The following is a 15480-nucleotide window of genomic DNA, read 5'->3' as shown; positions in this document are numbered from 1 at the left end:
TGTTCCTCCTGTAGGGACAGAGCAGCAGCAGACACAGATGGTTCTGTAGTCACTGACAGCTCTGGGAGGAGATGGTGTACCGTGATATGGTAAGCTACTTTCCCACAGTCTGCAACAACCTGGTGTTACTACAAACAAGGAAGCCAGGCATAGTACTTGCCCTGTAATCCCAGGACTCTAAGGCAGAGAGAGGCAAGGGGATTTTTGCAAGTCTGAAACCAGCATGGTCTACCATAGCAAGACATGGTCTCAAAAGGTGGGGAGTGGGGGGACTAGGAAATGAATCCTTCTGATTTTTGCACTCTGATTCCTGGCTCAAGCAGAAGGTATTTGGAGTTGGTCATGGGGCACACATCTTTAATCTCAGTACTTAGGAGGCAGAAGCAAGTGGATCTCTGTGACTTAAGGCCAGCTAGGGCTACCCAGTGACACCCTGTCTCAAAAAAGCCGAAACAAATGAAAAAAGAAAGTATTTGAAGAACGTTAACTCTGATTCTCTCCCTTGAAAAAATAGGATAACTGGAAAAGTGAGATAGGCCACGTGCTCGCTGATGGAGCTGGAGACAGCACATTGAATCTGAAGCTCCTCCCACCAGGAAATTGGGGTGGGCAGTGATCTTGGATAGGAAGAATTTCCTTCCTTTCCTGGGGAAGGGGCTGTCCGTGGCTGCCCCCATCTCCCAGTGTTTTAGAACATCTTCCACCAAAGGCTGAGGATCTACTTAGAGCATTTCTGAAATCTGAAAGCAGCCAGGCCCTTCTCTTGCTGCATCCATCCACACTAGACCCGGAGATTATTGAGGACAGGTAGAGGGTTCCTGCCTGCAAACAGTGATACAGTTCCTCCCCATCTTAGAAGCACCATGGTCCATGTGCAAAAGTTCCAGTAAGAAAATGTCATCTTTAACATTTTTTAAGGCTACAGCAGTTGAGATGCTCTGGAACGCTTGCCTGGCAACAGTACCTCCATCTATGAGCTAATGTCAAGTTCTGTCTCAGGTCCCCAAGACCAACAACCTTCGGGTCCAGTAAGCTCAGTGAAATTTCCCTCTTTACCTTGCCTCAACCTCTGTGAATGCGCTCAAGGTTTACAAAAGCATTTCCATGTGATGCTTTGTTCTTCTGGGTGAGCGCTAAAACTACTTCTCTGCTTTGGAGATGCTCGTAATAATTTCTTAGTCCGACAATAGACAAAATAGAAAAGAGAGGAGTCTAGTGCTATTTTCATCCGTGTCTAGTATTGTTATTTTTTTTATTTCTTTGATCAGAAAAATACATTTGGCAGCAAATAACAATTGTAGCTATCAATTACAATTAAAAAAATCATAGCAATAAAATAAGCTTGGGACTCACCATTAATCAAATTTCACTTTTATTTTCTGGACTATAGATAACTCTCCCATCCCTACCTTCACCTCCCCCTCCCACCCATGTTGTACAGATAAACAGAAGAGTAAACCCGGTGCAGAGAGACTGTGGGCCACAGAAGCAGGAGGAACAGGGACTCTGAGGACCATCTGCTTTGGCAGATCAGCACCTCGGCCCTTGTGCTGCACATGAGAAAACTCGTATCAGGGCAAAGCCACTGTCCTCCTGAACTCCACGGCTCATTTAAAAAGTTCTGATCTGCCGGGCGATGGTGGCGCACGCCTTTAATCCCAGCACTCGGGAGGCAGAGGCAGGCGGATCTCTGTGAGTCCGAGACCAGCCTGGTCTACAGAGCTAGTGCCAGGACAGGCTTCAAAGCCACAGAGAAACCCTGTCTCGAAAAACCAAAAAAAATAAATAAATAAATAAATAAATAAATAAATAAAAAGTTCTGATCTCTACCTACGGTTTCTTCCAGGCATTAAGGCCATTGGTTCTTCAGGGCTGTGTCAGAGAAGAATCCCAATTAAAACTTACTTTTCCATAGCAACGGCTATATCTTGAAATCCTTGTGCGGTGATGTTGTTTTTGTCCCAGATGACTGTCCTGTTTGGAAATGAAACCATGGCAATGATCAGACACTGAGGTGCTGTGGAGATGATCATCCCACAGGAGATAAACTGCTTTGCATCAGCTCTGTCTAGGAACATCCAACCTTTTAAAATCCCAACACAACACTCATGACCAAAAGTCATGCAATGCAGTCAATTTTTTTTAGAAATTTCATAATGTTTTAAGTGAGTTTAAGAGTATGTATTGACTGAATTCACAGCTATCTCTGATGGATTGCGGTGGCATGCCATCCACAGGATGTACACTGGATAGGCCTGTAAGCATTTTAATAGCATTATGTAAGCAAGGAATAACATTCATGTGTTTCATCACAACAAAAATGCTGGGGTTGAACCCAGGGCATCATGCATACTAAGCACACACTATTCCACTGAGCTATACTCTCAGCCCCTACGTTATAGCTTAACATGGCTGTCACACCTATATTTGGAAAAGCCACACCTAAAAGTGCAGCAAGAACGTTGACGTATAGAAATTCTTAAGACCATACCAGCCAGAAAACTGAAGGACTTGGTCTCCCTACTCCCCTCCCTACGGCATCCTCAAAGTCAAATAGAAACTGAAGCTCCGACCAAAGATGCTACCCAGCCCTGTGTTCAACACAAACATCTTCAGGCACAGAGACGTTCTCTATCCTCAACCTCTAGAGAAAGCTCTGGTCTATCTCATGTTTTCTTGTTTCCTTGTCGTGGTGTGATCTTGAGAACTTCACTCACTCGGTTGGTAAAGACTGTAAAATAGGAGGCTGTTTACTTACTACTGTAGGAAAACACAACCTTCCCCTCTGAACATGTATACTTCTGTGCTATTTTTAGGATTCTCCTGCACACAGAAACTACCTTTTGATTATCTGGAGGACCCCAGACCACAGCTGTTACTGTTCTCCTGCCCTAAGGCACACTGACTTCAGCGTTCCTGCCGCTGCTCTTGCCTTGTGGCTTCAGCTTAATGAGAGGCTCCTGGTTCTGTCTCGTGCTAGAGAAAGAAGCATCCAAAAAAGAGCCCTGGGAAAGCAACAGGCATTTGCTCTTCATTCACCAGACTGGCAGACCAACCACAAACCCCAATTACTCTGAGCATCAGATACAAAGACGCAAAGTTTGAAAGAATGCAGGGCAAGTCTGGGAGCAGAGAACTAGTCCCCATGGGGGACCATTCTTTGAATAGTACACTTCTAGTACCCTTGTGCTTTAAGGTTATACGGAGGTGGGAAGTGGAGGAAAGGCCTCAGATTCACAACCACATATGGTCATGCACCAGATAAGGACACATGCCGGTGATGGAGCACTAACTCTATTGCCCAAGGATCTCACGGTCAGCTTCTTTTGTGCAAGCATGCTCTGAGGTGCTTGCTGAGCTGTAACACCTAAGGACGCTTCTCTTAAAACATGGCCTGTCGCTAAAAGATGCAGACAGCCTGGGTCTGCTCCTCAGTGTGGCCTGCAAAGGTTGCCCTGCTTCTCAATGCCATTGTCTCCCTGGTAAGCTGTCAAGACTCTGTTGAAAAGAAACCACAGCACACTGCCAGGGTTTTATATCCCAGAGGACTTGTAAAGACAGACAAACATCTGAGGAAATACCATATATACATTCAGGAGTGTCCCAAGTAAGAATTCTGATGAAAATGATGAAACCTCTTTCTTCCCAGTGAGTATCCTGGGAGGCCTAGGCTCCCCAGAAAGGTCACCCATTCCCGGGGCCAGGACAGCCCTGCCTACCTGAGCTTGGTGTTGATCTGCAGAGCCTTGGCGAGCATCTTGGCTCCCATATCCCCCATGCCATTGCCACTGATGTCCACTTTGGTCAAGGAGGTGTTGCTGCCCAGGGCATTGATGATGATGGTGACCTCTGTCTTGAGTTTTGAGTCAGCCAAGGACAAGGACTGCAGAGGCTGCAGGGCAAACAGCATACAACACTGACCGGTCTCATCAAAGTACTAACCGCTATCCAGCTCTCCATGGAGAACCGAAAGTGGACCCATTGAATTGTCTGCTTTGGAAACTGCTGTCTAAAGCCATGGGTGGGGATGAAGCTGGAACCTAAAGGTTCTGGAATTGAACAGACCTCCTAGGTGAAACTTGGAGAATAGGTGCTTTACTGCTGAATATCTGGGGCTTCTATGGCAAAACATGGATCAGCAAAGCATCCAAAGTGTCCCAACTGAGGCATTATTCTTTTCTATCCATTTTATTTTTCTCTAAATGAAATAATAACCCTAAAACACAGAGACAAATACAAAGTAAAAACCACCCAAGATGGATAATGTTTGACCGATGACTATTTACTAAGTATGTACTGTATCTAACCACTGCCTGCTCTTTTTATGTGTTGATTCATATTTATTTGTGAGACTAGCCTTTAACGGCTGAGCCATCTCTCCAGACCATGTGCGGATTCCTTTAACCCTCTTAGCCATCCACTGCATGGACACTATTGTCACTGTAATTTACCAAACAAGAAACAGAAGGGTTAAGCAACTCAGCCAAAGTCACACAGTTAAAAGATCGGCAGGGATGAAGCGTGGGGAGTACAAGTTTGTAATCCCAGCACTTGGGAAGCGGGAGCAGAAATCCAAAGTCAGCATAATGTGCATGATATTCCATCTTACAAAAAAAAAAAAAAAACAAACAAACAAAAAAAAACCAAAGTCACAGTTAGAAAGGAGCTGAATCGGGACCAGCTGGAATGAGCTACTTTCAGATAGCATGTTCTCAACAACTACATCACACTACCCCACAGAGCTTCTTCTAGAGCAGTTTTGGTCATCATACTCTAAATTTATCTTAGGTTTTCATAAGAAGCAATGCCTGCAGTTCAGAAACAAAAAGTCCAGTCTGTACGGCCTGTTTACTTTACAACACACTATGCGACTGTAAACTAGCACCTCTTCTGTTCCCTTAAACTAGAGACTGACAGTCACACGGGCTGGGCATAGGTTTGGTCTGGTCATCAGGGTACCTGATCAAATTCCTAACAGGGTTTCTTCCTTGTTGGGACTAATTGAATCCTGGCCTTCAGCTGCTCTTCCCTGCTAGAGCCTTCTAGTTGAAGTTACTAGAAGCTGTGCCTAGCCTAGAGGATCAGAGGATGGGATTTTCACCTGTTGGCCATGGACTGCAGGGTATTTAAGCCTCCATGGTGCTATTAAAGAAGGGCTTTTGTACCAGCAATTAAAGGTCTGTGTGTTGGTCTGTCTCTGCATGTGTTTCCTCAACCTCCAGCCCCTTGCCCAAAGCTCACTGGATTCTAGCGCATAGAGCGCAGACAGGGGCCGCGGTGCTCGGCACTTCCTTGTGCCCAGCTCACTCAACCTACTCTGCTGTCTCTCTAATCCTGTGGGCATCTGCATTTGCAAGACTTGGGACAAGGCATAGCTTAATGAAATGGGATGGATTCCAAGGCATGAATCACCATCACCATGTCACTAAAAGTCCCAGTTCAGACCTGGAGACTGAGGACATCTTCTGGGTGATGTGGAGTGGTCTACCTCATTCCCTTAAGCAGCTCACTACGCTACCTGTGCTTCACCAGGTCATATTGATCATGCACCAGTGTGTATAAAAGAAAGAAGTCTCTCTCAATGAAGTACAAGGGACAGAATGAGGGGGGTGGAGTTAAATCTTAGACATCAGTCAGGCATGGTGGCTCTCACCTGTGATCTCAGCACTTGGGAGGTAAAGGCAGGAGGATAAACTGAGGCCAGACCCAGGAATAGGATTAAAAAAATGAAAGACTCAAATATCCATACAGCACTCTCCTGTAACTCAGTTAGACTAAGTGACTACACCCTTATCCTTGACATCCAGATGAAACGCGGCTGCTCAGACAATCCAGGGCAAACCAGAAGGCAACGGCACATCAGTCAGGATCAAACCGATACTAGAGAAAGGGACTGTGGTGGCTAACATAATGAAATCTCAGGCGAAAGTCTAAGTGGCTACAGTGTTCTTCGTATCTTACATGCAGATAAATGGAAAACAGTGAAAAGTGATCAGACTCAGGCAACCTAACGTCATACACAAAAGCACATGCAACACCATTTTACAGAAGCCGTAGCCTTGCTTCCCCATTTCTTCACTCTCTAGTCCACCACAACAAAAATCATCTGTCCTGGCTTCTTTCCGATACTAGGAAAGCGCCAGTTCAAGAAGCTACCAATTACTATCTCATCACGACATTCAAATTCTAACACAACCCAACTAACACTTAAGAATAATGGGTAGAGCCATAATGGGAACAGGAGGGCCCAAATGACATACATATTTATGAGGTCAGTTTTTCCGATTCATTGCCCTTCTCTACAGCTATACTACCTGAATGCTTAATGTTTAATCAAGGCTCAGTCTTCAGGTTGCCCTCCTGGGGGAAACTCATCCTAGTCTGTGGATCACAGCATGGGTCTCTATGCGGTCCTTCAAAAAAGATTCTCTGCCGTGTTGGCTCCTCACTGTCACCATCTCATGAACTCGGATGCTGTCACCTTCTTCTTCTGAAGATACCGGAACTCTCAGGACGCAGGGTTTGCCCACCGAATTTCACATGCAGTTCTGGGTGACTGAGATATTCCACGGGCTGCCGAGGAACGTGTTCCACAGAGGGCAAAGCATCAAAGGAGGGGGTTGCTTCTGAATGCCCAGCTCTTACTTAAGCAAAACCAAAAGTAGGTCCAAAGGAATCAGTTTTCTGTGGAATCTCTGAATGCATGAGGCTCAACAGCTAATCACTTTAAATTGGGTTGTGTTACAGACTCATAAGTACAAGAAAAAAAATGGGTGGTAATTGTCTTTTGAAAAACCCATATCATTTTCAGTGACACACACACACAAAAAAAACATTGTTCATCGTAGAGTTATTATCAACATACGAATCAGACTTGTAACTCAGCAGAACTCGCAATTACATAGCAAACGTGTCATCTGCAAATGTGTTTTCAGGTGTGTTTTTAAATATCAAAATTATCTTTAAGTAAGACACTTTAAAACTACAAAAACAATTGGGAGACACTTAAGCAATAATCCGAACTTGAAATATATATCATCTTTACAAACTAAAATACTTCCTAAGTTATTTGCTAAGACACATATTTGGAGATGAATACTAAGTATGATTTTGTAACACTGAGCTCTCAAATCTGTTTAAAATGGGCCAATCTCAGGAACTTTGACATGTTAGTAAAGCAAAATGACAAAGTCAAACTAAATTTATAAAATCAGAATTAAACTCCAATTTTGTCCTTGACTATAATAATCTAATCTAAGGGGAACAAAATACTATGGTTATTAGCAGAGGAGGTAAAGCAACAGAATCCATTAAATAATTGAGTTGTTTAGCACAGTTTAGAAATTACAGTTACCCGTGAGACTATCAAGAAAACAGAATTTTCACATCTTAGCTGCAGAAAGGGCTGGCAGGGCAGAAATGCCCGAATCCACAGCCTCACAGCTGCAGTTAGGGAATTCAGCTGACAGATGACAGAATTTTCCGTCATTTACTGATAGAAGTTTAAAAGCAGAAATGTTACCTTTCAGAAAGGGACAGACTTCACCTGATTTGTGTAAGAAATTACCCTACAACCCACAGTGTGGTTTTTCTTAATGGTAACAAGGATTTGAATTTTAGAAACTGTGTTTCATGATGAAGTAAAATTGTGTAAAGGACACAGTCTTAAGAAGCATCGATCAAATGAAACAAACGTAAGACAGGCTACTCTCGAGTGCAGGAACTCATGACAGTTCTGCTTTGTCAGTTAAATAGTTTCCTTTTCTTATGCACAGTAGAATTCTATTGGAAATTAAACACCTTCACTCGGATCTAAGTCTTGCTCAGAAGCAACTAAAAAGGCATAAAAACAGAAGACAGCCAGAGTTCAAGCAGTAGCTTAAGATGACAGGAAACTCAACTACGGTCATAACAGCATTGTTTGTCATAGCCAGAACTTGGAAATAACCTAAATGCCTCTTGACTGAAGAATGGATAAGGAAAATGTGGTACATTTACACAATGGAGTACTACACAGCAGAAAAAAATGACACCTTGAAATTTGCGGGCAAATGGATGGAGCTAGAAAACATCATATTGAGTAAGGGAACCCAGACCCAGAAAGACAATTATCACATCTACTCACTCATAAGTGGCTTTTAGACAAAAAGAAAAGAAAACCAGCCTATAAACCATAATCACAGAGAACCTAGACAACAATGCAGACCCTAAGAGAGATATACATGAATCTAATCTACATGGGACATGGTAAAAGACATGATCTCCGGAGTAAACTGGGAGAATGGGGACCATGGGAGAGGGTAAAAGGGGAGGGAAAAGTAAGGGAGAGGGGCATAGAAAGATGTAGAGCTCAATAAAATCAATTATATATATGACAGGAAACTACCTTATTACCTGAAATTCTGTATAATTACTAGATGAAGTCCAAATTGAAAACATAGTGTTTCTTGGCATAGTATATGGTATTGGGTATTATACATAATAATACAGCCGGCCAGATAATCTGAAGAGCTGGTTAGGATGTAGATAGGCTTAAGAGTTAATTTACATCTTTGACAATCTCCCAGTTTGGGTCAGTGAGATGGCCCAGTGGGTAAAAGTCCTGCTGCCAAGCCTCGCAACCTAAAATCCCCAGGAACCACGCGAAGAAAGAGGAGAAATGACTCCTATGAGTCACCCTCTGACCTCTGGAAGCACACAGTGGTACTTCTGAGCTGAGTGCACACATGCACACACAAACACATTAATAATAATAATAGTAATATGTTTTTTAAAGTTCTTAGTTTTAATCTTCTTGATGAATTGGAGAATAGAATTTAAAATATATTCAAAACTCCACTGAGGCATATCCTATTTTTAAAATAACTGATAAAATGTAAAACATGTAAGTTATCTGAAAGCGTATCAACATCAATCTGATAGAAATAATCATAAGGAGACAACAAGTAAAGTGTGTCACGTGATACTCACAGATTCTTCATCCTGGATCATCTGCACTAAGTTGTCCAACACAGGCGTCAGATTCCTAGAGAGATTTTAAAGACGTGGACAGTGGAATCAAATCAAAAGCTGTCAGGCGGCTGGTTCTTTTCACCATTGTCATAGAAAAAATTCAAAGCTCTTACTTGGATTTCATATTATTAAAGTTTTTGCCTAGCGCCAGGTGCTGTATGGATCTGTTTTTGCTGAGCCACACTATCAGGGTAGAGAGGTCGGATTCTAGCCCTGGAAAGAAGAGTGAAGACACCTCAGAACCCACGTGGAGAAGAGACACAGTGCCTGGTGCTGAGCGCGGTGCCCCACAACCCTCCACCTTTATTCTCACGTCCAGTTAGTTCACAGCGGTGAACTCATTTTCCTCAAGGACTGACCTAAGCCCCCTCTAGAGTCAGTGTCCATGCGAAGTCTGCAGGATCCAGAAGTCATACTGGAGCAGTTTCCCCTCTCCCCCATACTGCTCACTGTTAGGTAACTTGTTATACAAGTTTTCTACATGGTTTTAACTGGATCAGGACATCCACTAAACCAGCAGAAATGAAGCTAATTAAGTAAAAAAATTGAAAGAGTTTTATGACTACCAAGACGCTAAAAATGCTAGACTCAGATCTTTACCACAGGATAGAAGATAGTTTATGATCTGTTTTCAACTTTGCATATTGGGCTGTGGCTACTGGGCCACCTTCCCTTTCCTCGCCTGTCCCAGGAGCATTTGAGTTTCTTTTGTGACTTACCGTTGTCAGAGATGTCTAAGCTGATGATGTTGTGGATTTCGGCGATGCAGCCTTCTAGCACTTGAGCTCCTCCAGACCTCAGCTAGAGAAACAGAGCAAACGCAAGGTAAAGTCTGCTTCCCGCTACAGGAGAGGCTGAAAAAGTACTAACAACATGTCTTAAATAAACCACCAAAAAGCAAAGGTTTATCAGCTCCAAATGGAGGGAGGATGCTATTATCAATAGTAAGGGAATGATACTGTTTGCTACAGCTCATGATCCAAAGTTAAATTCTAAAGTTCTTAGAAAAAGAAGAGGGGGAGACAGTGGAGATACACAGGTTAACTTTACTGAGTGGAGGGCTGGGGATGTAGCTCGGTGGTAGGGCACTTATCTCACATGCTCAAGGCTCTGGGCTCAATCTCCCGCACCAAAACCCAAATAAAAACAACTGAAAGGCGATGTTTGTCAGTGTACAAGAATTTTTGTTCGATTTCTGGAAACTGAGTGAATCCCTTTAGACACTTCAAGCCATTGCTTCTGCTTCTAAGGTTTGACTCATCATCCCAAGGAGCAGCAAGGCAGCCATGGGAGACGAGCTCCCTAGCCCTCAGTCTTTCCCTATGAAGTCAAAGCGTGTATGAGGTGCTCACATCTTTTTTGTTTTGTTTTGGTTTTTTTTTTTTTTTTTTTTTTTTTGGGAGACAGGGTTTCTCTGTGGTTTTGGAGCCTGTCCTGGAACTAGCTCTTGTAGACCAGGCCGGTCTCGAACTCACAGAGATCCGCCTGCCTCTGCCTCCCGAGTGCTGGGATTAAAGGCATGCGCCACCACCGCCCGGCTCTCACATCTTTTTAATACTCTGATATCACTCGACTACCATAATCCTTCCACATGATGCAAAGTGCCCATAGTCCTTCCTCGTCAGTGAACTTATTATCTAACTGGAGAAGAGCAATCATCATTTATTAGGAACCTACTACATGCCCAGGAACATGAAGCATGTTTATAGCATTTATATCAGTTTCTACAATAAATTTATGAGACACCATTTTCTACTTGTTCAAATAATACTTGATAAAGGAATTTAAAGAATCCTCATTTCTTATTTCATATGCAATAGTTTTATGACGCCTTGTGTACAAACTCTGCTGTGTACTCCTGCATGTTAAGCACAGATCTCCGGGGTCACCCTTTGTCCTGGACTATGTAAGGAAATTCCACTATTCTTACATTTTAAGGTGATAGCAAATTGCTGTCAGGTGCCTTGGGTGAGAGTCACCCAGAGGAAGACCTCTCAAAGAGACTAATCTGCCTATTCCCAGACAACAGAGACCAGTCCTACAGGGGAAGAGTTTCCCTAGTTCCCCTCACTCTCCAGTGGCCATGTCCATAGGGATGGGTTGGTTCCCAGGCCTCCTGTAGACACCACAGTCCAGCACTGCTCAAATCCTGTGTGCATAGAACACATAGGAGCTGCATGTGAGGTACATACATCTCCCTTAACGTTACCTCTAACACTCAACCCTGAACAATGCCATGTGAGGAGCTTCTGTGCATCATTGTTCAAGGGCTGGTGACAAGGAGAACAGCCTGTGTCTTTTCAGTGTACACACCATTTTCCCCTAATATTCTGAACCCACGGCCAATGGTCTCTCAGATGCAGATTCCAAAGCTGCCAAGGAACTGCTGCGCTTTGCCAGTTATATTCTGTGTGCTTCGGCTTCTACCAACACCTGCCAAGCCTGTCTTACCGTGACAACTCTATACAAACTTTGTCTGTTTTTTGCTTCCCTACATAAAGTTTTAAGGATTTTTAGTTTTTCTTTTAATTTTTTAAAAACTCTGTGTGTGTGTGCACAAGCGTACATGTGCACATCTGCTTAACTACTGAGACATCTCTCCATTCCTCCTTGGCAGCTCTAGAGACCCCTAGAACTATGCTGTTCCAAGAACCACCAGTAGGCTCATACACATCTATAAACAGTGTGTTTCTGGTCTAGGGTAAGGCAGAAATTTATTGGGAGGCCTTGCTGGCTGATCAGAGGTTGCAATCTATCATGGCCTGGAAGCTTTTCCCAAAGCTTGGTGACATGGGTGCTCCCTCCTCACAGGTCACTTCCTCCTCTCTACCGGCCCTTCTCTCTGCCTGTCCTAATCTGGAGACTGTCCCTGGGCCTGGAGCGCTGGCCTTATCTGAAAGCTGTCTCTAAGCCTGGATGCTTGATTTATCTCTTTGGTGACCCTTGACACAGTTTCCAGCTAGGAGCCTCCCCTGCTGCACGTGTGGTAACTAAGACTTGTGCAAGGAGTTTTGCCATAGAACCCAACTGCCACATACAAAGCCTTGGGATAGGTGTGTGCCACTTAAGGCAAATTAGGGTTTGTCCTCAGGCTTCCGAATTCTATATACTCCTTATACTCTGGAATAATGTTGAGCTGATTGATTGATTGAAGTCGTCTCCTGGAGAGCTTTCTCAATCACACCCACAGCTGTCTGAATCCTGTTCCCTGCTTCTGCTCCCTCTACCCTCATGGACCAATGCAGTCAACAATCATGAGGAAGAAGCAGAACCACAGAAATTAAATAAATTCCTTAGAGACCCTAGTAACAATTGTAGGCCTATTACACATAACAATAAAAACGGAAGGCTTGTATATTTTGTCTGTGTAGGTATTTCTAGGAATTGATTCTAAATATATTTTATAAAAGTGTCACTTGAAGACTGCCAACTTTAAAAGTAAACAGGAGAGGAAGAAAAGCAGATTCTTCACCATAAATAGCTCTTGTGGTACAGTGCCCTAGTTACAGCTTTGCTATCCCTTGAAGCAAATCTGCCTAGCACAAAATGCCCAAACTAAAGTAGAAGCCATTCAAACAAATGGCTCAAGAGACACGTGATATTCAGAGCATGAAAAGGAGGCAAATTTAAGACGATAAGCTCAAGTTCATTTGGTTTTTTTCAGGTGTTATGTGCTGACAATGGCTCTTTGTGGAGAAATAAAATTGTATAAGAAAATTCCTACACTCTATCACTAATATATATATATACATATATTATATATATATAAATCCCATTCACAGAAACAGAAAATGCAAATGACATATGGTGATTGCTTCTGTTCATTTTGCAACTATTTTTAGTGATGTATTTGTACCAGAGACCCATAAACTAGCATGGTTTTGACACTTGAAAACAATAAAAATAGTTGAACACATCCTAAGTTATTAATGCATGAAGTACTTACACAGTGGCCAAGCTAAGGGAAGCCCAAGGAGGAAAAGACAAAGAGCATTATCAGCAGCAGGCAGAACAAGAAGGAAGGCTAAGCTGAAGTCTCTCTCAACACACAGCTTAAGGAGTCAAATCCAAGAGACACTTCCAACTAGAAGGTGCTTCCAAACACAATCCAAAAATTGTAATACTCATCTTCAGTTATCGAGAATAGTCAGTTACATTTGTAAGTTATCAGGTGGCCCAAATTCCCTTAAAGCTTTCCCAATACAGTAAAAGCTTTTCCATTAACTGTAAATGAAAATCCTTTTAAATGAATTTGCATAATAAGAGTCATGTGTGCATATGTGAATATAAAACCGGTTTTTAAATCATGCTCATTTGCATCACACACACGAGCATTACTTAGAAGAAAGCAAGATTGAGCTGGGTATGGTAGTGGCTGGTAGTACATTTATAATCCCACACTCAGGAACTACTGCAGGAAGACGGTGAGTTTGAAGCCAGATTGTGCTACGTGGTGAGTTCTAGTCAGAGGGCAAGACAAACAATAACCAGCAGATAAGGGAAAATAAGCAGAATGGAGCCATCGTGGTGGTGCACACGTACAATTCTGACACGCAGGGATTGCTATACATTTGAGGCCAGACTACTACCTGGTCTACATTCTTCCGTGAGTGTGCCCTCTTATGGAGGTGGAGCACTGTAGGTGGCTGTAGATGATACAGTCCTCAGCACGTATCTAACGGGGACAAGGATGTCATAGTACATGCCTGCAAACATACGCCTGCAGTCCTAATCCTAGGATTGTCAGTTCACGGTCAGCCTTGGCTATAAAGCACATCTGAGAACTGTCTACGAGACACCCTGTCTCTCAAAAATTTAACATATCTTTCACTCTTGTTTTTAAAACCGGATTTATCTGATCATGGGGAAAAAGTTAAGTGTTCTGGAATTTTTCCATAATTCTGACTAAGATTGAAGGAATGCATTTGAGATGGAGAAACAGAGGATTAATAGCAAAAGAATATTTTTATGTTAAGGAAAGCTTCTTTCTGAGAGCAATGCATAATGCCTTAGTCCCCCAAACTGGGGACTGATGGTTAAACCCAGGGAAGAGCAAAAGTCCCAACACAGATTATCTTGTTACTCCAAATACCTTTTGGTAGGCTGACTGTGTTCTGAAGACATCCACTTATAGTTTGACACCTAGCCCTAGGAAGCAAGTATGGCAGAAAATACTGCAACAGCTTAGAAAAATAATTTTGTGCTGCTACAATTTTAATGAGTAGCAGTGTAACACATAAGCAGGAAGCGTGGTCACTGGTCCTGTAACTTCCACTATAAAACTGGATAAACATAGGGCTAATGCTTGCTTTCTCAGCATTGTAAATTTTCTTATAACTCATAAATGAAAGACTCAAATTAAGGTAAAATTATCATAACAATAATGGTCAATCCCACTGTCAAGATTAATGTCAAAATTAATTATTTGACCTGGATTCCCATCTTAAAAAAAAAAAAAAACCTACCATCTCAAAGCCTACAGGTAGTTAGGTTGACTTTTATTAAATCGCTCATAGAAACTGCTAAGATGCCCCTGCCCTCAAGTACATCCTCCGCTCTCCTAAGGCTTGGATTTCAGGAGTGTATCACCACAGGAGTGTTATCACCATGCCTGGCCTGTCTGACATTTCTAATCTACCAAAATATTTTATATGGTTCATCTAATAATACCTTAAAATATTTTCAAGAAATAAGAAGACATTTAAGGACAAGTTGCTGTGTTTGCTTTGTTTTTTAAGACAGGGTTTTTATGTGTAGCCTTGGCCATCCTAAAACTGACTCTGTAGACCAAGCTGGCCTCAAACTCACAGAGATCCACCTGCTTCTGCCTCCCAAGTGCTGGGATTAAAGGTGTGCACCACCACTATGTGGTTAAGAACAAGTTTTAAACCAGGTCCACCTGGGGTGAACTTTGAGCAATGTCCTGTCTCAAACTACTCAAAAGAACCTGTCTAAACATGTTCAATGTTCTACCGATTACCAATGTTGGTATTAACGGAGTCCATCAGAGACCCAGACTGCTTCCAATACTTTAGATTTCACATGAGACTGGCAGGCCACTCACACCTGTCACATCTTGATTATGGGGACAAAATTATCTCAGCAGGGCTGAAAGAGCACAGCTGAGTCACAGCTCATATACTTTGGTCAGTGTTTGGTCACGGTTCTCTCGCCAACTTCCTATTTCTGAGAGACTGACTCCCTTAACAGACCCCATCACCTTGTTCCCAAATAAATGCTTTTTTATTACAGGCACACCCTTAGGAAAATGTTTATGCTGCTGGAGTTGGTTTCTACTACATGTCTGTCTTTTATTTTTTATTTATTTATTTATTTATTTATTTATTTATTTATTTATTTGGTTGGTTTTTCGAGACAGGGTTTCTCTGTGGTTTTGGAGCCTGTCCTGGAACTAGTTCTTGTAGACCAGGCTGGTCTCGAACTCACAGAGATCCGCCTGTCTCTGTC

The 15480-nt window shown here is 42.6% G+C and overlaps 1 protein-coding gene across 3 annotated transcripts in view; it reads right to left on the bottom strand.

The window, feature by feature from the left end:
• Carmil1 (capping protein regulator and myosin 1 linker 1) overlaps positions 1-15480 on the bottom strand; it is a 262924-nt gene that overhangs the window by 66176 nt on the left and 181268 nt on the right. For all 3 annotated transcript variants that reach the window (XM_050142253.1, XM_050142251.1, XM_050142252.1), the window contains 5 exons: positions 9732-9813; positions 9126-9225; positions 8971-9025; positions 3720-3892; positions 1906-1974 (listed from right to left, as the gene is read on the bottom strand). In XM_050142253.1, coding sequence (XP_049998210.1) covers positions 1906-1974; positions 3720-3892; positions 8971-9025; positions 9126-9225; positions 9732-9813 — 479 coding nt within the window. The remainder of the gene's footprint in view (positions 1-1905; positions 1975-3719; positions 3893-8970; positions 9026-9125; positions 9226-9731; positions 9814-15480) is intronic.

The sequence above is a fragment of the Alexandromys fortis genome, unplaced genomic scaffold (assembly GCF_014885135.2).
Source record: "Alexandromys fortis isolate MF-2015 unplaced genomic scaffold, M_Fortis_MF-2015_v1.1 scaffold_5, whole genome shotgun sequence".
NCBI classification, from domain to species: Eukaryota; Metazoa; Chordata; class Mammalia; order Rodentia; family Cricetidae; genus Alexandromys; species Alexandromys fortis.
The sequence above is the reverse complement of the archived record's forward strand: the minus strand, read 5'-3'. Positions and strand labels throughout refer to the sequence as shown.